The sequence below is a fragment of the Seriola lalandi genome, unplaced genomic scaffold (assembly GCF_002814215.2).
Source record: "Seriola lalandi dorsalis isolate HSWRI2012SDOR001 ecotype SW California unplaced genomic scaffold, Sedor1 jcf7180002054927, whole genome shotgun sequence".
In the NCBI taxonomy this organism is placed as follows: Eukaryota; Metazoa; Chordata; class Actinopteri; order Carangiformes; family Carangidae; genus Seriola; species Seriola lalandi.
This window is the reverse complement of record NW_019525479.1, coordinates 515,169-542,138: the sequence shown is the minus strand read 5'-3', so window position 1 is coordinate 542,138 and position 26,970 is coordinate 515,169. Positions and strand designations below refer to the sequence as shown.

General features: G+C 42.7%; 1 protein-coding gene across 2 annotated transcripts in view; it reads left to right on the top strand.

Moving 5' to 3' along the window:
• Positions 1-26,970, top strand: part of lama5 (laminin, alpha 5) — a 90,043-nt gene that overhangs the window by 51,043 nt on the left and 12,030 nt on the right. The window contains exons 8-59 of one of the 2 annotated variants that reach the window (XM_087170066.1): positions 3-121; positions 229-319; positions 453-587; positions 734-796; positions 1,313-1,453; positions 2,190-2,327; positions 2,618-2,752; positions 3,614-3,748; positions 4,288-4,425; positions 4,725-4,777; positions 5,089-5,188; positions 5,336-5,388; positions 5,526-5,631; positions 5,723-5,822; positions 6,439-6,595; positions 8,660-8,789; positions 9,100-9,242; positions 9,464-9,567; positions 10,259-10,412; positions 10,523-10,686; positions 11,035-11,143; positions 11,593-11,690; positions 11,779-11,992; positions 12,219-12,345; positions 12,484-12,623; positions 13,090-13,205; positions 13,338-13,549; positions 13,894-14,095; positions 15,733-15,877; positions 15,989-16,129; positions 16,821-16,982; positions 18,371-18,478; positions 18,628-18,711; positions 19,598-19,828; positions 20,014-20,127; positions 20,223-20,353; positions 20,474-20,554; positions 21,170-21,384; positions 21,533-21,633; positions 22,039-22,222; positions 22,773-22,913; positions 23,055-23,206; positions 23,302-23,412; positions 23,828-23,939; positions 24,370-24,543; positions 24,798-24,994; positions 25,080-25,196; positions 25,381-25,535; positions 25,656-25,785; positions 25,899-26,001; positions 26,104-26,217; positions 26,345-26,527. In XM_087170066.1, the coding sequence (XP_087026192.1) occupies positions 3-121; positions 229-319; positions 453-587; positions 734-796; positions 1,313-1,453; positions 2,190-2,327; positions 2,618-2,752; positions 3,614-3,748; positions 4,288-4,425; positions 4,725-4,777; positions 5,089-5,188; positions 5,336-5,388; positions 5,526-5,631; positions 5,723-5,822; positions 6,439-6,595; positions 8,660-8,789; positions 9,100-9,242; positions 9,464-9,567; positions 10,259-10,412; positions 10,523-10,686; positions 11,035-11,143; positions 11,593-11,690; positions 11,779-11,992; positions 12,219-12,345; positions 12,484-12,623; positions 13,090-13,205; positions 13,338-13,549; positions 13,894-14,095; positions 15,733-15,877; positions 15,989-16,129; positions 16,821-16,982; positions 18,371-18,478; positions 18,628-18,711; positions 19,598-19,828; positions 20,014-20,127; positions 20,223-20,353; positions 20,474-20,554; positions 21,170-21,384; positions 21,533-21,633; positions 22,039-22,222; positions 22,773-22,913; positions 23,055-23,206; positions 23,302-23,412; positions 23,828-23,939; positions 24,370-24,543; positions 24,798-24,994; positions 25,080-25,196; positions 25,381-25,535; positions 25,656-25,785; positions 25,899-26,001; positions 26,104-26,217; positions 26,345-26,527 (6,963 nt within the window). Of the gene's footprint in view, positions 1-2; positions 122-228; positions 320-452; positions 588-733; positions 797-1,312; positions 1,454-2,189; positions 2,328-2,617; positions 2,753-3,613; positions 3,749-4,287; positions 4,426-4,724; positions 4,778-5,088; positions 5,189-5,335; positions 5,389-5,525; positions 5,632-5,722; positions 5,823-6,438; positions 6,596-7,508; positions 7,648-8,659; positions 8,790-9,099; positions 9,243-9,463; positions 9,568-10,258; positions 10,413-10,522; positions 10,687-11,034; positions 11,144-11,592; positions 11,691-11,778; positions 11,993-12,218; positions 12,346-12,483; positions 12,624-13,089; positions 13,206-13,337; positions 13,550-13,893; positions 14,096-15,732; positions 15,878-15,988; positions 16,130-16,820; positions 16,983-18,370; positions 18,479-18,627; positions 18,712-19,597; positions 19,829-20,013; positions 20,128-20,222; positions 20,354-20,473; positions 20,555-21,169; positions 21,385-21,532; positions 21,634-22,038; positions 22,223-22,772; positions 22,914-23,054; positions 23,207-23,301; positions 23,413-23,827; positions 23,940-24,369; positions 24,544-24,797; positions 24,995-25,079; positions 25,197-25,380; positions 25,536-25,655; positions 25,786-25,898; positions 26,002-26,103; positions 26,218-26,344; positions 26,528-26,970 lie in introns of both variants that reach the window. The other variant, XM_023392960.2, reaches the window with a different exon arrangement.

The window sequence follows — 26,970 nt, the reverse complement described above, 5'->3', positions numbered from 1 at the left end:
AGCCTGTAACTGTCACCGTCATTCGTTTGACTGTTACTACGACGCTGAGGTGGATCAGAGGAGAGGCAGCATCGACGTCCACGGGCACCACCGAGGAGGCGGAGTCTGCCTCAACTGTCAGGTAACTAACAGCAGTGATCAGCAGTGTGAAACTGATCAGAGTACGTTACTGACTTTTGTTACTGATTCCGGTCACGATGAGGTAACTTTAAACTTCTCCTTCTCCAGCATCACACCACCGGAGTCAACTGTGAGCGCTGCATCCCCACCTACTACAGGTCACCTGACCACACCATCGACTCCCCACTGGCCTGCTCGCGTGAGTCACAGTCCTCCCTCGGATAACACGATCGAATGGACATGAAATCTCACTCTGGGACGGAGATAAAACATCAATCTTTTACTTATTTATTTATATTCGTGTCTTTGCTCTTCCCTCCGCCTCCCTGCAGCCTGTGACTGTCAGTCAGAGTTTACAGACGGCACGTGTGAGGATCTGACCGGTCGCTGTTTCTGCAAACCAAATTACACCGGGGAGAACTGTGACTCCTGCTCCAACGGGTTCATCAACTTCCCCGACTGTTACCGTGAGTTACAGCGGCAGAAGCACCTCAGAGGAACCGACTGGGCTTTGATTTCAGTACCTGAGGAGACTGAGCTTAAACAGGGTGCAAGCAATAAAAAGTCTGACTTATTTCCTGTCTTCTAATCTGACTCTCTCTCTCTCCACCAGCCATCCCCACCTATCCCACCAACAACAACAATGGCGAGGCGAAGCCGGCAGGAGAAATCATCAGTAAGATCTTTACTTTAGTCTCTCTGTTCTGAGCTGTGAGGCTGAAGATGTTATTTCTTTCATACCTGTGTGTGTTGTTCTCTCATCCCTTACCTAAATTACTGCAGTGTGTTTACAATAAATGCTATCTATAAGTAAATTAGTTAGAAAGACTTGAACTGTTGTGAAACCAATAATACATTAAAAAAGTAAAACAAAACATGAAAATGAAGTACAGCTAAATAAATATATAAATACTCAACATTTTAAAAAGCTAAAAAGAACAAAACAAAAGAGTTGACCACAGTGTTTCCTCCAATGTCGCTCATATCTGCATTTTCCCATGCTTCCTCTCACCTGTTGAGCTGCTGATGTTTTGGGTTGACGTCAGACGGGAGTTTTGCAGTTTGAGTGGAATTTGATAAGATGGACCAGGACACTGTTCAGTCCGACCTCAAACAGACATGTTTTTCATATCAAACATGAATTGACTTTAGAGGAAAGAAACATGACTGACTACGTGACTTCTCTCTGCAGACTGTGAGTGCAGTGCAGCTGGGACTGTGGATAACTCGTGCAGGCCAGACCCCCGGACTCGAACCTGCGTCTGTAAACCAGGTTTCACTGGAGACCACTGTGACACCTGTGCTCCAGGTTTCTATGGACTCAACTGTCAGGGTGAGAGATGGATAGAAAAATATATGAGGGCTGCAACTAATGATTATTTTCATTATTGATAAATTATTATCTCAATTAACCAATTAATACTTTAGTCTATAACTAAATTTTTTATATTACAACAATATTTTTTAAACGTCTTTATATAACGTACTTCTCTCCTGATGAAATCTGACTCACTTTATTGTCTCGTTGCCAATTGCAACCATCAAAACATTATAATAGTTTGTTCGACTCAGCTGCTGCAGAATTTACAGCTATTTTAGTGTTGAGTGTTAAGGATTGTGGACCATTTGTTTGACACAGACACACACTCTCACACACACACACACGCACACACACACACACACACACACACACACACACACACACACACACTCACACTCTCAGACAAAAATACAAATACACAAATGGAGCCAGAAATTCCAGGCACTTTATTTATCAGTTTGTTTATTTATCCTGTTAGTTTGCCACCCAGGAGGTACCACACACACACACACACACACACACGCACACGCACACACACACACACACACACTCCTGAGTAAACAGCATTCCACCAAGATGTGTTAGTGTAAATAGTTTCACTTTTACACCTTCAGTCAGTGGGGCTAGTAAAGACGTGTGTGTGTGTGTGTGTGTGTGTGTGTGTGTGTGTGTGTGTGTGTGTGTGTGTGTCTGTCTCTGTGTCTGTGTCTGTGTCTGTGTGTGTGTGTGTGTGTGTGTGTCCATCCAGCCTGTCAGTGCTCAGGTCCCGGCTGTCTGGACGGGTCATGTGACTTGGTGACCGGTCACAGTGTGTGTCGGAGCGGTTTCCAGGGTTACCAGTGCGACCAGTGTGCACCTGGCTACTTCAACTACCCACTCTGCCAACGTGAGTCACCTGCAGCTCATCTTCCTCGCTGTATACACATATAAAAATATATTCCTCCGGTGATCGTGTATCCAGTATATACTATATTTCAACAGTCAGTATTTATTACTTGAAATTTTAACAACTGATACGTCCATCAACTGATGATCATAAATTTGAATCAGCTCATATCTGAAAGTTTGAACAAAAACTGAACGTTAAAACATTGAAATGTCATGTTTGCATAGAAATGAGCAGATATCTGTAGGATCCAATATTTGATGAGTGTGTGTCCCCCTCCCTCTCTCCAGTGTGTGGTTGCAGTCCAGTTGGCTCTCTCCCTGAGGTCTGCGATGCGTCTGGTCGCTGTCTGTGCAAACCGGAGTTTCAGGGGCCTCGATGTGAACAGTGCAGATCTGGATTCCACTCCTACCCCAACTGTCAAGGTACACACACAAACACACACACACACACACACCTGCAGAGAAAATCATATTTCATGCATCTGTTACTGCTGAACCCCCGCTTACTGTAATGAAGAGAGAAACTTTAATATCCCGTTGGACTGCACACATGGAGAGACACACCTGGTAACACTTAACTTTACACACCTTCTTATGAAGTGTTATATTGCCTTGTTAAATTTTATGATTCTTAAAGCCTTGTCCGAATGAATGACATGTTAAAGCTGTGACACATATTGTAAGGACAGGAGATTATACTGCTCTGAAATATGGGTGTGGTGAGAGAATTCAGCAAAATATTTCCCGAACACAGTGAGTCAATACTGTTGTAATATACTGTATGTAGTTGATACCAAACAGCTAGAAGTGCAATTAAATGCAGACTAATGTAAAATCACAGCTTCAAAATGAATTGTAAAAACAATGATGGAGCGGTTGATATTTTCAGAAAGGTCGAACACCAGGCCCCCAAGAAAAGCTCTCAGCCGTGAGGTGATGCTGGTGTAGGCGCCACATTTGGTATCACTGGCTCAAAATGAATTTTTCCCAGTACATAGTCATTATAAAAGGAACAGCTGCAAAACTGTGAATAAATACTGACACATACTCCCCTGAAAGGACTCTTTGTATTATTACAATTTCATCCATTACGTCCAAAACAATGAAATTGGTAAATTAATTCCAACAGGAAGCCATCCAGCTCATCACGAGGATGTCTAGCACTTATTAGCTATTTTGCAATTCAAATATCATGCTATTGTAATGAATATGCTCCTGAAACATTCCTAAAACCCAGACATCGACCTGATGACACCGTCTTTGACCTGTTGTTGTTGTTCTCAGTCTGCTCCTGTGATCCTCGCACCTCACTCGACGCCAGCTGCACTGCTTCAGGTCACTGCCACTGCCGGCCCAATTACAGCGGAGCATCGTGTGACCAGTGCGCTCCTGGTTACTATGGTTACCCTAGCTGCACACGTAAGTCGCTGAACTAATCGTGCCTCAAATACCTGTAGAAAAAAGAAATAATGGAAACCTTAACTTTGTATCATTTATAAAGCTGCTTTTGGTGCTGATACGTGATGCTTATTGACAGAACTGATGGAATGTAACTAAGTATATTTACTGTACTTTAAGTACTTTACTTAGTAGGCTTGGGCCAATCACGATATTTCCTGCCATATGCGATATTTTTCATAATATCGGGAAAAAAAAGTTCTAAAATACAATAATGTAATTATATTATAAAAAACTGAAAAAACTTGAAACATGAATAAAAATGAAATAATATAATTATTTATGATTAAAAAAAAACAAACAACTGAAACAAAAAAAGATACAATATATAAGAATGTAATTATTACATAATATTGTATATTGTGATATAATTTGGAGGTGAATTCACCACAGAGGCTTCAGAAAGTAGCCAGAATATATCAGTAAAAATATCAACACATTAAACATCAATCAGTGAGTAAACAGGAGAATAACTGGAGTTGACGATGTGTGTGTCGCAGCCTGTCAGTGTTCTGCAGACGGCTCTCGCTACTCCAGCTGTGACCAGGTGACAGGACAGTGTGTGTGTCTGCCCAACGTGGTGGGACTGAGGTGTGACAGCTGTGCACACGGCTCCTATGGCTTCCCAAACTGCCAAGGTACACGCACACGCACACACACACACACACACACACACACACACACACACACACACACAGACATACAGGTTAAAATGAACATGTGCAGACAGACACTTGAACTGTTGTTTCAATTATTCAACATTTAGTGATATGCAATATTACGCAGTTTTGTTAGGTACTGAATATATATTAAATATATCAGTTATATGTGTTTAACACTTCAACCCTGAAAAAGTAACAACTGTAGATGCCCAAACTCACACGTCAGCCTTACAACAAACTGAGTGATGGTTTTTGTTTTTCTCTGACATTTGAAGCTGGAACTTGTCACCCTGCCGGCTCTGTTCACTATGCAGTGCAGCTGCCAGTGGTAAGTGTTTCTCTTTGTTTTTTTGTTTGTCTATTGATTATTTTCACAAATTAAATTCAATAACTTGATTTAACAGGAGAAACACACAGATTTCAAATAAAAGAGCTGAGATGAAAGCAGTGACAACTAATGACCCAGATCAGGGCAAATCTGATTTAATTTTATTTTCATGTGCACTATTGTTAAATAAAAACATTGTTACTTATCTGGTAAACAAAGTGTCACCTGTAATTACTTCATGGTGTAAAATTTTCCATAATATTTGCAATGGAAATGGACTCAGTGGTTTACTTGTGTATTTACTCACTCAGGGCCAGTGTGAGTGTCGTCGTCATGTGGAGGGTCCAGCCTGCGACAGATGTAAACCTCTGTACTGGAACCTATCTCCTGACAATCCTGAGGGATGCTCCAGTAAGATATACTTCCAATACACACACACACACACACACACACACACACACGCACGCACACACACACTGCACAATGTCTCATTAGACTGAATGCAGTTAATGCAGCTCATAAATGAACTAATATCTGTGTGTCTCCTTCCTCCTGCAGACTGTGAGTGTCACGTTGCAGGGACTCTGAGTGGTGTAGCAGAGTGTGCACAGGTGAGCTTCCTCTGAAATGTCCTGTACTTCTTGTCTATAATTTCACTTTAAAAATTCATATAAAAGCGCTGTAAGATCACTCTCCATGTTTCCTATTATCACGCTGATAATAATCATTTCTTTCTTGTGCCTGACAGGAAACTGGTCAGTGTCACTGTAAGCCAAACGCCTGCAGTGGAACCTGCTCCACCTGTAAAGATGGGTACTACAACCTGCAGGAGCACAGCTACTTTGGCTGCCAGGGTAAGTGTTCATCAGCTGTGATGCTGCTCTCTTGTATTTGTTAACGTGGAGCTCATGCTTACATGCTTACGCGTGTGTGCTGTGTGTTTAGGTTGCCAGTGTGACATCGGCGGCTCAGCAGGTCAGTCTTGTGGGGAGAGGAACGGCCGTTGTCGCTGCAGACCCAACGTGGAGGGCGCTAAGTGTAACCTGTGAGTGCCACAGCAGCTTAACACACCTGTTCAGTTGTGTCTGTTGTACTTGTAAACATCAGTAAATAATTGTTAAATTAACTGTTAAAGATAAAGATGATTAGTAGCTTTAATTTTTCACACCAATGGTTGTGAGTTTCAAAATTAAAGACTACATTTCCCATAGTTCCAGTTTCCTTATATCACAAAAACAATGCTGCTATGTGCGTCTCCCTCCATCCCTGAATGTTGTGGATTAACCAAATGATAAACATGTAGAAAAGAAGGTTTTTTACAAGTTCTTTGCTCTTACTCTTTTGTTAATACATAATCAATGACACAGAAAGAACAATATAGTAGGAATGTAAGAAGACATCAAACTGGACATAGATATCGCAAGAAACAAAATGCAGTAGCTTGCTTCTGGATGGGAAATATCTTGTTTCCTATTGCCAGCTTTATTTGGACAAAAATGTAAATATGTCTTGAACATTATCAGCACACCAATAAAGACGTTTTCAAATGAGGGGAAAAGTACATGTCTCACACCTGCTTTTTTTAAACTGTCATCCAGACTGTGATGTTTCTACTTTAGCCTTATGTTAACCTTTCTGAACGGATCTTCCTGTGTCCTCAGACCTCGTCCAGATCATTACTTCCCAGACCTCCATCACCTGAAGTTTGAGATCGAGGAAGGGACCATGCTGGACGGCAGACCGGTGCGATTCGGCTACAACCCCCTGGAGTTCAAAGACTTCAGCTGGAGAGGTTACGCTCAGATGTCCCCAATCCAGGTAGGAACACAACTGTCTGACCTCTCACCTTTCAACTACACGGTTATAATTCAGATTCCATTTGTAGCTCAAAGGGAAATGGATTTAAGATGAACAACAAATTACTAATGTTTGATATTAATGTTGATGACACATTTATAAACTTCAATAAAGTATATTTTTATAGTCATCTCTCAGATGTATTGTTACATGTAACCTGTTTTTTTTTTTAAAATAACTTGTAAAAAAGCTGATGTATATTTTTTAACATGCTCAATGGTGCAGTTATGTTGTGTATTCATTTTGTGTACATAGAAATTTTTTTTGACTGTGGCCCATCATTTATTCTCTTCCTGCATGAATTAGACAGCTTGCTCCATGGCTGAGTGTTGTGTGGACATTTACAGGGATATTTCTCTTTGGTAGAATCACTTCTCAGCACATAAATCTCTGAAATACACAGGAGGTTAACATTTTACAAGCTTGTCCTGTATTTGATTTTGCTGCAAAAGCTGTAAAAGCGTCAAGTGGATCTTCAGGACAGATATTTTTGGAGGTTATTTATTCCTCAGCTTTCATGGATGTTTGTGCTGAAAAGTGGAAATCCAAAGAGAAACATGTTGGGTTGTATTTGAGGGTAAACGTGTTGTTACTGACTGATGGTTTGCTTTTGGTGGTGCAGGTGATGGTATTAAGGTCTTTCTCTTGGCTTGGTTCCTCTGCCTGTGTTGGTGTTTTCTTACACCCTTGTCTCTCCATTCCCGTCTCCTCTCTGTTCATTCCTGCCTCTTTTCCCATCTTACTGCTTTCTATTATTTTTCACCTCCTTCTTTTCTTCAATCACTTCTCCTCCCTCCGTCCCTCCCACTTTTCTCCCTCCCTCCCTCTCTCTCTTTCCTTTGCTCTGCTGCCTTGCTCGCGGGTCCCTTGACAGTCCAAGGTGTTGGTGTCGGTGTCAGTCAGCTCTCCGGACCTTTTCCATGTGGTGCTGCGTTACGCCAACTGGGGGGGTTCGGATGTTCGGGGCAGGGTGTCGGTCATAGAGGACGGCTGGAACTACTACTGTGGTAACTGTAAGTGCTGCACTGGGACTAAATGACTCTGCTCCCCCCCCCCTCTTTCTGACCTTTTATCAACTACTCCAGGATTAGAAAAAGGAGATGATGGAAGAGGAATATTGTGTTTTTCACCTCTTTTCTCATTCCCTCCATCTCTTCCTGTGCAGTGCAGAAAATGCTGGTTTTAAAACTGCACATCCTCACCTCTTTCCTCTGTTCATGCTTGGCTCCAGACTCAGGCTGTGTTCCAGATACACAACAAAGTCTCAACCCTGTGCCACGATTATTATCTTATAGCTCCATGAAAGTAAAACGCATTATCAGTACAGCAGCTTAAACAGAAGTATTAATCAACAGAGATAATGCAGTTTTCTAGAAATTAGAGAAATTAGCAAAAATCACAGAAGGAATGAGCACCAACAAAGAAACAACCAAAAAGTAACTGAACTAAAATGGTTCAGACACAGCTCTGTCTGCGTCATGTGATGATGATGGCATCTTGCTATATGAACAATTTTGATTTAGCAAGTTAGGACATGAAAAAAACATGTGGGGTAGAAGGTTAAAGACATAGATTTGAGATGCAAACAGATAGTTTTTTGTACGCATGCTAGCTTCTCTGCTAATTACCTTTGACACAGCATTAGCCGTCGTGTGGAGAGTAAGATTTTGCATAAGGTATAGAAATTCTTTCTCTCTTGAACTTGTAATTAGTTCCTAAAGTTTCTGACTGACAGTATCTGGAGCACAGTTTCACCTGGGTGCAAATCTTCTTCCTCCTCTTTGTATTTCTGTTCTTCACGACTTATCTGTCAGACGAGACAGATGATGGAGGGACGTATGTGGTTGTTGGTGGCGGCCTCTGCTCTCGCTCAGGAAGCCCTATCCCTCTCTCACCTTCAGGGGCCACAGATCAGTGCAAACGTTCAGGGATTTTACTAAGGATTCACATCTTTTATCCTCCACACTTCCTCCTCTCCTCCCCTTTCCCACCCCCACTCGTCCCTTTCGGACCCCGACCCTGTAGACCGCAGTGAAGCTTCAGGTTTATGTGAGCGAGGCAGACGTCTATCTGACTCGTTTCATCCTCAGATATGTAAACTCTGAGGGCGCCACCTCCAATGGTAAAATAACAGCCTATCAGGTGAACCGCAGAGGTAGGTCTCCACCAATCACAAAAGAGCATCAGTATGAATGTTTCTGAGTGTGAGCTAGAACAAGATATCAGTACAAGAAATGTGTGTGTGTATTTTGTGTGTGTTTTGTTGTAAGTTAATCTCCTGGTTACACTACAGTGGTATTTTTGCATATTTATCACATTTTATTGTTAAATTTAGTGCTGTTAATTTAAGTTTTGTTGCCTAATTTTCACATTTTCTTCTCTCAAATGCATTTTCACTCATTCTCTCTTTTGATTGTATTTCAGTTGTAATATCTAACACTGTGCATTTTGTAAATGTTTTCCAGGCTCAGAACAGATCAAACAGATCGTCTTCGCTCCCAGTGTGGAGCCGACCTTCGTCAACGTTCCCCAGAATAACTTTATGGAGCCGTTTGTCCTGAACCCGGGAACCTGGACTGTTGTTATAGAGGCTGAGGGAATCCTGCTGGTGAGAGACACACACACACACACACACACACACACACACACACACAACACATGTTTTTATACAAGCATACAAACACTTAAACCCAGGATAAAGACCAAGATGGATGTTTTTATCACCAAAACTCCCACAAATATACGAGTTTATGTTTAAGTTTTTTTACACTCTGTGTTTATGGTTCATTTACACAATAACACTGTATCAATGCTCTGTTTTACCCTCAGGATTACTTAGTCCTTCTGCCCAGTGCCTACTATGAAGCTCCCATCCTGCAGATCAAGGTCACAGAACCCTGCACCTACAGCTCTGCACCTGACGCCAGCCAGAAGTAAATATACACAAACATCTTACAGTAAAAATCAACCAACCAGAGCATTCTTCATCAAGCACAGCTCCACATCTGTTTATATGCCCTGCTAGTGCTCTGTCATGCGGTTTTTCAATGTGAAAACAGGTTTTAATTTAAGGAATAGTTTAATATAACCTAAAGTTACTGGTGTCTACTTTCTTGCCAGTTAGACACCACTCTCATGTCTCATGTCAGTAAATATGAAGCTACAGTCAGCAGCTTGTTAGCTTAGCTCAGCATAAAGACTGGAAACAAGGGGAAACAACTTGCCTGGCTCTGTGCAAAGATAAGATAATAAAGCTGCCTACCAGCACATCTATATCTCATATATTATTATAGCTTATTCCCCAAACTGTCAAACAATTCCTTTAAATCAGTTAGCAGAAGACAGCCTCATGTGAGTTTCACATCTTAATATTAACTTAAGCAAAGTTCTACATGGAGTTTTAATTCAATGTCTAGTTCTGGCTCTTTCCCAAAAACTTTCCTCTCAAAAATGTGAAGAGCATGAAAATGTCCTCAAACTTGCTATCCTTGTGAGGACATTTGGTCTGTCTGTCTTTGTGAAGACACGTGGTCCTCATAAATAAATGAATAAAAATAAACAGAAACAAACATTTTGGTCTGTGGGTCTGTCTTCTCTAAGCTCTGTCTCTCTCTGTCTCTCCAGCTGCCTGCTGTACAGGTATCTCTCCCTGGACTCTTTCCCCTCCATCTCCAGCAATGATGCCAGCTGCCGCCATGACAACCACCTGCCACGCCCCTGCCCAACTGAGAAGGTCACCCCGCGCCACCCTGACATGGCCGTCTGCAGTGGCTACGACGTAAGAGAGTGAAATGTCGAAAATGTTTGTGTAATATGTGTAATGAGCCGGTTGATGAGCAGATTCTGTGGCTTATAAATAGAATAAATATTTTTACATTTCTGCTGCAGATCAGCGTGGAGCTGCAAACCCGTCTGCCGTCTGCAGGTGATTACGTCCTGGTGGTGGAATATTCCACCGAAGAAGAACTGCCACAAACTTTGTCTGTCGCCGTCAACATGCCGGGATCACGGACCCACCAGCACACTGTCACCCTGCTACACTGCAAATACAGGTACAAGGGTGATCTCACATCTGTTCCCTCTGTCGATTCAGAGCCTTTTCCAGAGTCACACTTATCTTTATTGAACTTGGTATCAGTTCAATAAACGGGTGCTCCCTATTTCAGGCCCCATTTTACATCATTGTTATTATGATATGGGATTGGGAGGGGGTTAACTGTGTTTCGTGTGGCTGCAGTGAAAAGCTGGAGTGTGGTCTTGCTATAATGTGTGGACACAGCTGGTTCACAGTGTACTGTTACTGTCTGTGCTTCATCAAGTGTGTCAACGGCTCTTAATCACTGTGTGTGTGTATGTGTGTGTGTGTGTGTGTGTGTGTTCATGTTTGTGTTTGTGTGAAGCTTCCTGTGTCGAGTCGTGGCCGTCGATGCTCAGAACAGAGTGGCTGTCTTCTCTCTACCCACCGACACCGAGGTCCAGCTCATCTCTGACCGTGCCAGCTTCTTCCTGGTGAGGACCACACCCACGTCACATGATCAGACCCGGAGTGCAGTGGTCACATGATGAGCTCACATTCGAGATGTTGTAAACCTGGAGCAGTCAATGTTCTTAAATGGTTAAATGTGTCTGTATACCGGGGTTTTTTTTTTATCAATTAATGGGATGTTTTTAGTGATCAGGCACCTCAGAGAATATTTTGTCATTTTAACTATTGACTTCGTCCACTTCCAATAATTTGCCTGTCAAATGAGCCAAAACCGAAAAATAATTTTCACTTTACAGTGACTTGAATGCGATCTTTACATTTTAGAATCTCTAATTAGTATATTTTTGCTAAATGACTAAAGTTATCATGATCATTGTTTAATCTTCTGATTAAGTTGACTGATCAGTCCCTGCAGCTTTTGATGTGCACTTCTATGAAAAAGCCAACATATGTGTCTCTTCATTGTCTGCAGCACAAAGTGTACCTGGTGCCTAAAGACCAGTTCACCATGGAGTACGTGGAGCTTAAAGTCCACTGCATCAGCACTCATGGACAGTTCTCACCTGACAGGTAAAGTAGCATAAGATAATGGTTCATACCTATAAAAGCTGCCAACAACTATCCACATAAACCATCCTCTCTCCCCGTCTTGCCACAGTTCCTCCTGCGCCGCCTCACGCTTCCAGACCCCGTCAGACTCTCTGGTCTTGAAGGACGGGCAGAGCTCCTCCATACAGGAGCCCATCCTGGCCTCCCCCGCAGCAGCTCCTCCTCTGAATCTCCACCAGAGAGACGAGGCGGCCTGGAGCGGAGGAGACAGACCTCCACACGCAGCAGATAACAGCAACCACGTCAGACTGGACTCACTGCAGGTACGAAGGCCGACGGAGGATCAGAGTTAACAGAACGAAATGGACTGTGAACAACTCAAATCTGGACTCTGACTCGTATTCGACCAGTACCTTGTGTGTCCTTATGTGTGTCATAAGAAGATAAGATATTTCTGACACCTAAAAATCCCCATCACCACTCTTATCTTTATTTTTTTCTTTCTCCGCCTTTTTTCCCTTCTCTTCCTACACCATCCACTTTACCCAGAATGCAGCGGTGTTCTCGACTCGTGTCCATACTCTGGGGCGTTACGTCTTCATCCTCCACTATCACCAGCCTCTCCACCCCACCTATCCTGTACAGGTCTACATTAACGGAGGACGAATCTGGCAAGGTCAGAGCGTGCGATGGGTATCCGAGATACAGAATCTGCAATCAGTGTGGTTCTGAGTGCAAAGAGATTAATAAAGAGCAACAAACACAGGGACAGTTAGGTGAGAACATATTAATCAAATTTGACATTGTCCTTTAGGCCACGCCAACGCCTCCTTCTGTCCCCACGCTTACGGCTGCCGTAACGTCCTGATCTCTGAGAATCAGATCATCCTGGATGTGACGGACCACGAGGTCTTCCTCACAGTGCAGATCCCTGCAGGCAAGACACTGTGGCTGGTGAGTTTTACCGCCTCATTCCTCACCTTTCATTCCTTAAAATCTCTCTCTACTGTAAAGACTACTGTGCTCTTTATTGGCTTTTATTATGAAGTTTCCTCTGTGTTGTCATTACTTACATGAGAGATATTTTCACAACCTCCACATTAAAACCTTCACATCTCCTGCACAGCTTTGATGACTCTTCCATTTCTCTGGTGCTGTTGTTACATTCAAGTTCTGTGGGATAAACTTCACACTGCATTGGCATTTAAAACATGCCCTAACCCTTCAGCTAATGACATTTGAAGGGACAGCCAGATTCTACATTGTCATTTTACATTAAATGAATACAGTAGGAAGCCAAAGTACTCAAGTTATTTCCTGAAAGCTCGGATTGTGCCGTCTCTCCCATAAGACCTTGCAGCAGCATGTGTTTGCTGGTACACAAATGAAGAACGTTGTCTAACCTGCTGTCTGTCTCCAGGATTATGTGCTGGTCGTGCCTCAGATAAGCTACAGCTCCAGCTACCTGAACGAGGAGCCTCTAGACAAATCTTACGACTTCATCAGCAACTGTGGCCAAAACAGCTTCTACATCAAGTCAGTATCTCAGAAGGAGAAGTTCAACATGTGCTACAGATAGATTTCACTTTAATGAGCCACTATGGCCCCTTTTATGTATAACATATCCTTCATTTGAGGTAACATGACTCTTCCTCTCTCCTCTCTCAGTCCCGCCACGGCCTCTAAGTTCTGCCTCAGCTCGGCCGTGTCTCTGTCGGCCTTCTTCAACAACGGGGCGATGCCGTGCGCTTGTCACGAGGTCGGAGCCGAGAGCGACACCTGTGAGGCGTTTGGCGGACAGTGCCGCTGCAGACCGAACGTGATCGGCCGAGACTGCTCCATGTGCGCCACGGGCTACTGGGGATTCCCCAACTGCAGACGTAGGTTTCTGATTGGCTGAATGACAAATAATTAGCTTTAGTCACACTGGGTATGAATTCATGTATCTTTTTTCTTTTCCTCACAAATAAAACATACAATTAACAATTAATCTTAACTTGGTGGCAAATTATAGACACACTGTGGTTAGAATTTTATAATGTCCCAAATTAGATTCCCAGAAAAGGAAAGAATTTACACTAAGTCCATCAGGGACAAGAAAAAAGACTGAAGTGGATTTGTCTCTTTTTTCTCCCTCCGTTCTGTTTTTGAAATGGAGGACTTTTATTTTGAAGGATTCTGTCTTTCCTGTCACTAGCTCTGTCTCCTCTCGTCTCCCCTGCAGCCTGTAACTGCGGTACAAGGTTGTGTGAACCTGTGACCGGGGACTGTATCTGCCCTCCGAGGACTCTGCGCCCTGAGTGCACCCAGTGTGAGCCCCAGACGTTCGGCTGCCACCCGGTGGTGGGGTGTGAGGTCTGCAACTGCTCCCGGCCCGGCATCACCTCCCCTGATGTGAGCTGCGACACGCTCAGCGGACAGTGCAGGTGGGACGTGATGAGACAGAGGAAATGATGATTGATTTTTACTGCTGTGCCTCAGGGACATTGTTTCGGGCTCGAGGAGCTTGCAGGCAGTGATCAGTAATCCCCCTCGTTCTCACCAAAAAAAAATGAAACGGAGAGAGGAATAAATTCAGTTTCATCTCAGTTTAAGTGCTTTTATGTTGTTCAGAAGCCATAAATCATCTTCTGCTCCTCACTCTGCCACCACTGTGTGATAGATAACGTTTCTGGTTCAGTAAGCTCAACTCTCAAATTTCAGGCCTCTGTTTGGAAACACCTAAAAAGGCAGTTATTTCTCACCGGTTCCTGACACGATCTTGGCTCTGATCCTAACGCGGGGTTGGTTGTCTGTGTGTTTGGCCAGCTGTACTTGTCAACTCTTGTCTGAGTTTTGTGGAACCTCCAGGTTTTAAAACTCTGTCAGTCAGCGCTGGTTCCCCTGAAGACTGCCAACAACACAGTAGCTGTCTGTCCTCGTCCTAACCAGCCCCATTTGATGCAGAGTTACCACTGAACGTACACATTCAACAGACTTAGGCTCTCTGGGGGCAGCCACTATTACTGGAGTTGCAAAGGCAGCTCATATTTTTCACTTATCACACAAAGAGGTGGTTGTGACAAGGAGGAACAGGTTCGAGGTGATCTCATGGTCAAATGCTTAGGCGAGTCCCTGGTTTGAGCGGGACCATTTGCTGCATGTTATTTCCCTACTCTCTCTACCTGCATGTCCTGTCTGTCTCCACTGCTGCTATTGAATAAAGACATAAAATGCCTAAAAAAAATATATATATATATATATATATATGTCATCTAAGGGTGAATAGGGAAAAGATGAAACACTCACATTTAAAGGAATAGTCACCATTTTGGTAAAAATGCTGCTTTGTGTTTTTTCTTGGAGTAAGGGGAGAAGATCAGTAACACACGTAAATATGGAGCTAGAACCAGCAGATTCACTTGGCATAAAGACTGGGAACACTGGGAAATAGCTGGGAAACAGCTGGCCTGGCTCTGTCCAGAGATGAAAAATCTGTCTGTTTTACAGGTTGACATGTTTTATCTGTTAAATCCGTCTCCATCAGTGGTTCCCTGCTTTCTGTTAACCAAGGCTAATCGAATGCTGGCTCTAGTTGAATATGTAATATAAATGTGAGTGGGAGGTTGTGGGAGTGAGAGGTTTTTAAATGCGGTTAGAGTTGTAACTATTGCAACTCTGTAACCCTCCGTCTATTGTGTTTAATATGTAACACACACACACACACACACACACACACACACACACACACACACAGGAATGTGTCAGCTCTGCCTTGACAGGACAAGGATGTCAACCTGAAATTATTTTTCTGCCTAAAGGCTTTCATCACTTAAGGTCCCAGCACCTGGCATTAACCCCCCCACACACACACACACACACACACACACACACACACACACACACACACACAATGCAATAAACTTTTCATCATATGCAAAACTGCAGTACATTTTAGTGCATAAAGGTCAGAGGTCGCTGGTTGGTCTTTATGGACAGAGAAATCGATCCACAGACGGAGTTGATTAATAGACGTGAACAGTTTGAATCTTGAACTTTAACAATTGGTCGTTATTTTTTCCAGATGTAAGAACAACGTCGTCGGCCGTCAGTGTGACCGCTGCGCTCCTGGTTTCTATGGTTACCCCAACTGCAGGCCATGTGACTGCAACGAGGCGGGAACCGAGGAGGAAGTGTGTGACTCCTTCACGGGACAGTGTCTCTGCAAGGTGGGACAACACACACACACACACACGCACACACACACACACACACACACACACACGTGTCCCTCTGAACCCACAGTGTGTCCTCACCTGCTGCGTGTCCTCCACCTGTAGGAGAACGTCCAGGGATCTCGCTGTGATCAATGCAGAGTTGGTACATTCCACCTGGACCCAACCAACCCGAAGGGCTGCACCAGCTGCTTCTGCTTCGGAGCCACAGACCGCTGTCGCAGCTCGGAAAAAAGACGCACTGAGGTACAAGAGATACTTCAACTCACTCCACAAATCAGTTCTGTGCTGAAGTGCAATGAACTGGTGTTGATCCACATCTGGAGCCATTATCATGCAGTGATTAGAGAAAGAAGCTTGATCTCAAATCCTGAAAGGACATCTGTACTGTCAAGAGATATTCATTATGTCTTATATATAATTTGAAGCTTGTCTCAGCCTTGTACTTAAACCATGAGAAGAGTCAGAGATCGGTGTTGCTGCTCTTGATGCTAAAACCTTGCTGTTACTTCGGCTGCAGTTAACCATTATTTTCATTATCAGCCAATTTTTTCTCGATTAATCGATAAGTTGTTTTATCCATAAAATATCAGAAGTTTCAGTTTCTCAGCGTGTGAGGTGACGTCTTCAAATGTCCAACCTTTTAATTATTATGATGATTTATGTTGAGTTATATTTATTTTCTGTCAATCAACTAATAAGACAAATTGTTTCTGCTCTAACTGTTATTATTCTGAGATTTTATGCGCTTGCGTTGGTGTTCACATCTCTTAAATAGGTGCTTATTGTTATCATCAACACTCATTCAGTGGATAAAATTTAGATTTTTCAATCATGTTAAAATTATCCCTTTATATATTACAGAACCTAATTAGTGTATTTTAATTTTTCTTTTTTGATTTCCTGCTGGATTTTAATTCATTCTTTTCTGCTGTAGGTCATGGACATGGAGGGCTGGGTGCTGCTCGGAGCAGACAGACAGGAAGTACCAGTGACGGTGTATCCAGGTCAGGACCTTGTGGAGGCTGACCTCAGTGATGTACCTGATGTCTACCAGGATCTCCACTGGCACGCACCAAGGACTTACCTGGGAGACAAGGTAAGACCTCTAGTCAGGAATACTGATAGATTTATGAAACAATCAGTTTTCTAACCAAATCATAAGCAAACTGAGTCTGAGTCTGAGTTCCCAAAACAAAGCATGAAAATGTCACATGTCTATTAAAGAGAGAGAGAGAGAGACTGACATCTGATACTTCTGGTTCAGTTTGGTCAAAGCTTGGATTTGATTACACTTGAATGCATCATCGTGTCACTGCGTAGGAGTTAGTGTTTTTTTAAAGAAAGTCTAATCTGACCAGGTTGGGAATTATGTTTATTTGTTAGATGAAAAGATTGATACCTCTCATCTCTATACATTTAATTAGCCAGTTAGCTTAGCTTGGCATAAAGACTAGAAACAGGGGCCTGGTCCAGCAAATAACCTCCTGTGAAACTTACAAGCTTGTAAATTAATGAACTTTAGAGGTGCAGGTAGGTGGACTTTTTCCTCCTGACAAAGCCAGGCTAGTCGTTTTCCCTGTCTATCGTCTTTATGCTAAGCTAAGCTAACCAGCTGGTTCCTACTTTACATTTACCATGAGAGTGGTGTCCATCTTCTTTACTAACTTGGTAAGAAAAGCTGTTTCTGAAAAGCAAATGTTAATCAGAGACTTAGGAAAGAAGAGCATGAATGTGAGTGAATATCTGAGCATGTTGCCAAGAGAGATACTCCCACTCCCAATACTCCCACATTTAGATGCACAATTAAATTAAATTAAAACAATACGAAAAATAATTCTAAGGAAAGCGATTTAAAAGCTAAGACTATAGGTTTTTAACCATTACTGAGTAGAGTAGGTAAAGTAAAATAGGAAAGTTTTCAATCAAAGATAAAGATAACACAAATTGTAGGGACACAAATTACAACAAAGTCATGACTACACACACACACACACACACACACACACCCCTAGATTACAGCAGACAAACATCGCCCACATCGCTGATCCCGAGGCTCAGACGGGGTGTGTGGATACAGATCAGTGTTTAGTCTGAGCTTCTGAATCCACAACTTTCATGTGTGATTCCACCAGCATCTGTCTGAGGGCCGATGCTTCGATTTAAATCCCCGGCTGAGTCCTGTTCCGCTCCATGAACCAGCTTCAAATGTCAGCTTTGCCAAAACCTGCATGGTTACCGCAGGAATACAGGCATTTTATCCGTCACGAATCAAACACTCGCCTTGGAACTTGTTTCCGCTACACTGTACTGTCTGAATATAATCGATTGTTGTCTGGATTAAGATGCTGTAGTGTGAGATTAAAGCCTGTCTCTCTGTCTGGTTTACCTGTCTTTACTCTCATTCGTAATGCTTTTATTTATTTCAATCTCTTTCTCTTGTCTGCCTGTTTTTTTCATCACTTAAAACTTCGGTCTGTCGTCCAGGTCTCGTCCTATGGAGGTTACCTGAGGTATCGTCTCCACACTCAGACCATGAGAGGCGATGTGTTGTCTCTGCCTGCAGAAGCCTCCAGGCCTGACATCATTCTCAAGGTGCACACATGAACACACATGCATAAAAGCTCTATTCATAAAACCCTGTCTCATATGATACAATATGAAAAATAGCAAACCCACACTGTGTTATACATCCACTGCACACACATTTCTAAAAGTCTCTCCACGGTTTTCTCCTCCTGCAGGGGAACCAGATGACCCTGGTGTTCATGGAGAGAGAGTACTCCTCACCTGAGGAGCCTCACCTGGGCATAGTTCACATGGTGGAGGTAAAGTCACCTTTACATGCATACATACGTCCTGGGTGGTTGAGACTAGGAGATGGATGTGAGACGCTGACTGTGAACAGCTTAACTCACAGACTAGTATCAACAAGTCAGATTTGCCCTTTTTTTCCAAATTGTTGTCGTCATGATTTTTGGTTTTGATCACCGGAGGGAAATTTTCTTTTCTTCCAAGACATTAAGAAATGGAAACAAGAAGCCTTATATAATCTTACTTTTAACCTCACCCTTCCACTGCCATCTAGAGTTGCTGATATACAATATTACATAATACATATTTCATTTGTAGAGACCCCTAAGGTGCTACAATAGGAAAAAGCTGTTTTTGTTAGTTTTTTTTTTACTTTTTGTTAATTTTTTTAATGTTATTTTACAGAATAGTACAGTGCTTGATACCCTAAAAAATAGGATAAAATAAATACTTAAAATAAATAAATAGACTCACATTTCTGAAATGGAGGCATTTACACCATAACAGTGTCCGTTATAAAGGAATATAACAATGACTTTTTCAGTGACGGTCCATTATAACAACACAATTTTGTTACAACAGGCCGTCCAGTATATAGTATAATAGTAACAGTATTAAAGGCTTCATAGGCTTTTAAATTTAAGGAAATTATTCAACACAAAGAAACTTAAAGTGTTAACTAATCTTGTTAAAAGTAAAATAATAATGGCTACTTTTAAGTAACTTGTTTGCTCATTTCTTTATTTATTAATTATTTTGTCTTCATTGTTTTGTATTTGTCCATTGCTAGGCAACAATTGTCATTGTGGGATATAGAAAAGCCCAAAGTCTAAACCTAAGTCCAACTGATGATGATCCTTTATTCCTCCTCGTCCTCCTCCCTCCTTCCTCTCCCCACAGGGTAGTTTCCGTCACGCTCAGACGGGGAACTCTGTGTCTCGGGAGGAACTGATGATGGTTCTGGTCGGTCTGGAGTCCCTGCAGATCCGGGCCCTCCACTCCCAGTCGGCCCACTCCGTGTCGCTGCGCGGCGCTGTGCTGGAGGGCGCCGAGAGCCTGCACACCGGTCGCCATGCCAACAATGTGGAGATCTGCATGTGTCCCGCCAACTACCTGGGAGACTCGTGTCAGGTGAGGGCCCTGTGCTTTGTTTAGGACAACTCGAAGGTGTCATCGTTTGGAAATTATAATATGGCTTTTTCTCTATGTTAATCAGCAGATTAATCATCAATCAGATGATTAAAATCAGTAATGGAGATAATAGCTGTAGCTCTACATACAGAAGATTTGATGTTTCCCTCCTGTCCTCTCTGTAGAAATGTGCTCCTGGTTACTACAGAGACACCATCGGCCTGTTTCTGGGGAAGTGTGTCCCCTGTAGCTGTAACGGACACTCTGACCAGTGTCAGGACGGATCAGGAATCTGTGTGGTGAGGATCAATAATCAATCCTGTCTCTAGTCTGTTTTACCTCTAGATTTTTCTTTACGGTGAGTCATTGTGTGTTTTTTCTCTCTGTCCATCAGAACTGCCAGCACAACACAGCCGGCGACCACTGTGAGAAGTGTCAGGGCGGTTTCCTCGGCAACAACAGTCTTGACGGGCAGGCGGTGTCATGTTCCAGTTGCCCCTGTCCACTGAGGGTCCCCTCCAACAAGTCAGTACATTTTACTCTCTTTTTTTCATTCTTCCTCTCATCAATATATCCATCTAACTTTACTGAGTTCTCACTGAACCATATGTCACAGCCATTCATTGTGTCTCTCTCTGGTTGTAGTTTTGCAGAGGGCTGTGTGCAGAAAAGCGACAGGATGCAGTGTCTGTGTATGCCGGGTTATGCTGGACCACACTGTGAAAGGTAAACCACCTCTTCAGCACAGTGTGGGTTTGTTCTCAACAACACACACACCCCAAAAATTCAAATACAGACTGTTCGTGATGTAGACTGCTTTGATTTGGGGGGGGGCATTAAGAGATGTTGACTGGTCACCAAATGCCAGACTTCAAGACTTGTTATTGAGGTACTCTGTGAGTGTTCTTCATCACTCTAACCTGTAACATGCACTGTTTTATGTTATCTAAAATTAAAGCTATACAATCTAATAAGACATGCAGACCAACTAATCAGATATAAATAAACTTTGATATTTTGAATTAATTTTTTTTTTTTGTAATTTATTATTTTTATTCGAGTACATGGAGTTTAAGATAGAGTTTATTGTTTGTTTTTAAGTTGAAACTCTTTAACTTCCATTATTGATAACATGATACCTCTTGGTAACACTGCTTCATTTTATCATTTTGGCTCCATGTGACATTAAAATCTGTAAATAAAGATATTTATTTGACAAAGAGTTGGAATTGTCGATGTAGCTCAGATCAGGTTTTAATCATTTTTAAGTACTTAAGCAAGATAAAGAGAAACACCATTTGCTGCAGCTCCATGTCCATAACTATCGGCCTCTTGATGCAGGTGCGCCCCTGGTTTCTATGGCAACCCCATGGTGCTTGGCAGCAGATGCCAGCTATGCCACTGCCACGGCAACACCGACCCCAACATGTTGTTCACCGACTGCCACTCGCTGACTGGAGAGTGTCTGAGCTGCATGCACAACACAGCCGGACATCACTGTGACATCTGCGCTCCCGGTTACTACGGTGACGCCATCACTGCCAAAAACTGCACCAGTGAGTTCAACTTCAGTTCAACCAGAGTTCGTTAGATGCATTAATGTTTTCATTTGTTCTAATTAGGTTGTTAATTAAAGCTTAAAAAGTGATGTTAAAGGGTTTATTAGCAAATTAGAAAGCTGTGTGTTTTGTTTTTGTTACACAGAATGTAACTGTTCGCCTTGTGGCACCGAGTCATGTGACCCTCACACTGGACAGTGTCGCTGTAAACCAGGAGTGACTGGACCGCGCTGTGAGCGCTGTGAGGTGAGAGCTGCACACGTGTCTGAGGGTTTTATTAAATTTGCTTTTCTATGTTTTATATTCTCTATATTTTCAGTGTGAATTATGAATTCCAAAAATTCACTCCCATTCATTTACAAACACAGAAAACAGCTGGAAACTACTTGTTAAAATAACAGGCTGCTGATTACATCACAAATATCAGATATTAAATTGCTTCTGTTTGAATGAGGTTCTGCTCCTCTGACACGTTCTCCTCCTAATTAAACTTTCAATCATTAGCAAAACCAAAAAAACATGTTGCAGCCTCAATACGACACAACTACAGCAACAGTAGCTTTAAATAAAACCTGATTTTACACAGTCTTAACTTTAAATTGTGACCGTCTTCTTCTCGTGCCTCTATGTGAACCTGTTTATTTTCTTCAGGATGGCTCCTTTGGCTTCGACTCGTGCTCTGGCTGTCGTCAGTGCGACTGTGAGGCCTCGGCGGCTCTCGTCCAGCCGTGTGACTCTCAGAGCGGTCAGTGCGCCTGTCAGCCCGGAGTCAATGGGCCGAACTGCAGACAGTGCGCCCCTGGGCACTGGGACTACGGACCTAACGGATGCAAGAGTGAGTGAACGCATCACGTATGGAGACACACTTATTGACTCATGTAGATTCCCTGTCACATATATATATCTTAAACAGTAGGTACATACAGTATATCCTGCACATTTTCCAGTATTTTACATATTGATCTTATCATAGTTTTAAGGTAAAGGTTTTACTGTTCATTTCATGAACAATTATGGAGCAGTCATCCTTTGTTGGAGGGTTTGTCCACAGCTAAAAGTATTTTGATGTTCAGGATCTTTGTACAGAACCACTGCAGCCTAAATAAGATGCCACAGGCTCCACGTGCCAATTGCAGTGTAATATATAGTGTTGTGGGTCCATATTCAAATACAGTCCAGGGTCTGCATGTGAAATCAGGAATGAATGTGAATGCTGACAGCTCGGCATAAAGCATGTTGAACCCCAGTGATGCATTAAAGCTTTCAGAATGTCATTAATTGTAGTAAATGATATCAGCTACTTTGATTTAGTCACACTGTGGATGCAACATGTTTCTAGTAAAATCAGCTCACTTGTTTTGTTTAACTTTTCCCTCCCGACTCAGAGTGCGAGTGTAGAGGAGGCCGCTGCGACCCGCGGAGCGGAGAGTGCCGCTGTCCTGACGGGATGACGGGAAAACAGTGCGACACGTGCTCACAGAAAAACAGTGTAGCTATAGATGACCAGCAAGGCATGCACTGTGAATGTAAATAACACACACACACACACACGCACACACACACACACACACACACACACACGTTGCTTCCAACGAGAACAGAACCATTTCTTAAAAATGTCTATGTAGGAATGAAATTAAGTGTGCGGTTGTGTGTTTTGTGTGCAGTGTGTGACAGCTGTGTCATCGTCCTTTTGGAGGATCTGGACAAGTTGAACAACAACTTCAGCTCAGTAGCCGGTCAGCTGAGCAGCCTGAACGCCAGTTCCATGGCCTGGGCTCAGCTGAACAACCTCAACAAGTCTATAGAGGACGTCGCTGTGAGTGTTCACGCACACACACACACACACACACACACACAAACAGAAGTGACCGTAAGAAGGTATTAATTACACTAATTTTCCCATGATCGCAGCGCGCCATAGAGAACTACAACAGCACCCTGGATGAGAGCAGGGGTCGGGCGGACCTGCTGGATGCTGAAATCATGAACATCAATGATGACATTGATGAACTGCAGGACAAGGTGTGAACACTGATGATGATGACACTCTCACACACACACTGAATAACCACACTAATCAGTGTTTTATACCTCAACTTTTAATTAATTAATATCTGTTGCAGCATGAAGTCATAACTCCATCGAAGTATACACATTTTTTATTTCAGGATTTCAAAAAGGAGAATATATCACAGCATGTGATGATTACAGGAACATTCATTTTATCCACTCTTCACCAATGCTTTTCTTGTCACATAAAATTTTTAGTTGTGGAAGAAAAGCAAGAAAACTGGCACAAATTTACTCTCACTATACTATGAGGAATATTTTTTTCGCAACAACAGCATGAAATGAAAAATGTAAAAAAAAAAAATGAAAAATGTAATTTGCTCTGTTTTCATTGAGCAACTTACAGCAGCTGTTGTGGTGTTTTCAGGCAGCAGTGATGACTAACAGGGTCGGCGGCCTGCGGGACAGAACCACCAACACACACCAGAGGGCGCAAGATCTGCTCATGTTCATCACAAACCTGACCATGAATATAAATGGTAGATATACAAAAGTTAATCAGAAATCAATTTTATAACACTAACAATAAAAAATATATATATATATCATATATATTTTCTGCATCTCTTAGGACAGGTTTGGATAGAAGCACAGTGATTTTTCCATATGAATGGATTTTTTTTTTTAAAGGTAATATCTCCATAAACTACATAAATCAGGTGTAAAGCAGCTCACTAAACATAGATGTGACTTCAGAAGCTGGTGCAGAAAAAAAGTTTTCAGATCAAAACTCCTGCCCTAAAATATCACTGAACATTTGCCCTGGGATAAAGCAGGATGTTCTTTAACAAAATCACTCACATTTTAAACTCCGGTGTCATTTCAGATGAAGCAGCTGTTATCTATACCTCGTAACAGTTTCTACACGTTGAATGATGTTTGTTTGTGATGCTTCCACTTTTTCCATAGACATCCTGATGATGGCAAACAGGTCGTCACTGAACGACACCGGGGGAGAGCAGGATGACGGGGATCGGGAGAGGAAGATGAGGGAGGTGCAGGCCATGCTGAAGGAGATGAGACACTGGAGCCACGTGGGACAGAAGAAACTCGCCGACAGAGAGAAGTCGGAGGCAGAAAAATGTACATTTATTCACTCAGAGACACAAATCACAAACAAATACATTTTGATTCCTCCTGCACACTCACCATAACAGTTTCTTTATATTAGATATGTAACTAAAAGTTGGTACGTAGCATGTATCCTATGAATAAGTAAAGAATGAAGAGTATTGTCTCGAGTGAGTAGCAACGACAAGCAAAGTAAACACAAGCTGTAGGTGTGATCGCATCCTTAAACTCTGCTTCGGCGTCTCATCACTTCTTCCTTCTGCCAGTGTTGGATCGTGTTAACAAGGAGCTGGCCAGTCGTCAGGGAGAAAACACCGACTTGGCCAAAGCCATCAGAGACCGCCTGGCCCGCTTCCACTCGGAAATGATGGACCTGCGAGACGCCCTGAATGAAGCTGTGAACAGCACCGCCAGAGCAGCAGAGATCAACAATGTGAATGAGAAAGCTCTGGAGGACAACAAGGTGAGCTAGAAGTCGTCGTGAACTGTGAACAGAGAAAGAAGAAGACGGTGAATTAGATCATAGACTGACTCTGTCTCCCTCTCAGAGGAGGATTGAAGACATGCTGTCCAAGATGAAGGAGGTGAACGACCAGTTAAACATGGCTGAAGATGATGTGGCCCAGGTCAACGATGTGCTGTCCATGCTGCACGACTCCAAAGAGGTCAGTGGTGAACGTGAGGTTAAACCTCTGGGCAGGATTTGCGATGCCCACCTGCACCACACATGTCCAAATAATCTAAATCTACTGAGCTGATTCCTTTGATTTTGAAATCAAGCAGGCGATTGTGCAGTTGTGTGTCATGTGTCATCTCCCTCTTAAACCTTTTATAACCTGTGACTCCCAGGAGTACGAGCGGCTGGCGGCCCAGCTGGACGGCGCCAGGAAACCTTTGGCAAAGAAAGTGCAAAACTTCGCTCAGGCCGAGTCCAAGATCCCCCTGGTGGAGGAGGCCGAGAGACACGCCGAGCTGCTGAACGCGTTAGCCATGAACCTGTCCAGGTACTCGGCTAAAACTCTGTAATGTCATCAGTTAGTGCAGGAGAAGATTTAAGATTTTAATCATCTTAGATATAGATTTTATTTTCTATATCATGAGTTACTGTTTCTGTTTGTCGGCAGTTTGGTTGCAGAAACTAAGAAGGATGGAATTGTAGATGTGACACAAGCCTACAACAAGATTATCAACAGTATCAAGGAGGCAGAGGAGGCAGCCAAGATGGCCGACAAGGCTGCTAACGCCACCTTGGAGGTACAGGGGACACACATTTATTCTTACACCCGTTTGAGCTCTTAACAACTTAAACAGCTGGCTTTAGATTATGTTTGTTTGTGTCTGGTTTGTAATTTTTGTTGTGTGTGTAGAACATAAGGGACCAGGACCTGGGTCAGATCGCCAACTCTCTGAAGAACCACAGTGTGGAGCTGAAGGACGACGTTGGAAAGCTCAATGATGAACTCAACAACGGTAACCACACAACATCACATTATATTACATCATTATCTTCATATAAAGGATGTCGTGATGTTTCAGTAGCTGAAGTGTTTAATGTGTATTTTTGCTGCACAGAGCTGAAGCCACAGCTGGAAGACGCTCAGGAGCGACTGGACGACGCCAAAACCAAACAGGTTCAAGTGATGAAGGACCTGGAGACGATTCAGAACAACCTCAACTTCACCACAAGTATGCCACACACACACGCACACACACGCACACACACACACACACACACACACACATACACACACACAGAAATTATATTACATTTACTTAATTTAATAATATTCATTCTTCTCTCTGCGACGAACAGATGTGAGTCAGGAGATCGATGAGGCGAAGCGAGCGGCCAATGTGGCGAACACCACGGCCACCAAAGTCAACGATGCCCTGCGCCCAATCAAAGAGCAGCTGGACCAGTGGAAGCAGACGTACGGAGACGCCAACATCACCAACGATGACATCAACAAGGCGCTGATGGAGGCCAACAAGACCGGTAGGAGCTTCTGAATATGTGCGAATGTGACAATAAAGAAACATCCCCAAAAATATTATTATTCATTCTTTCAGCATCTGATCCTCTTTGTCATGGGACGTCACACACAAGTCTTTAATGATGCATCCTGGCTCATTGCCAGTAATATGTTTACTTCATTAGCCCTTTGAGTCATATTTTCCCCTTAACATTTCCCCTTAAATGACTCCAAAGATAAAAACACTTTACCAGTATCACATATACATTTATATGTCTTTATCTACTTGTTTCCATTCTTCATTAAAGCCTCATTAAAGCTGTATGATGAAGACGCTATCGTTGGCTATGGGAAATTATAATATTTAACAGTTTTCTGACCAAAGAATTAATTGATAAATCAAGTTAATAATCAGCAAGTTGAAGCCCTAATGAAGAACACGTAAAAGTGAAGCTGTTCTAATCCA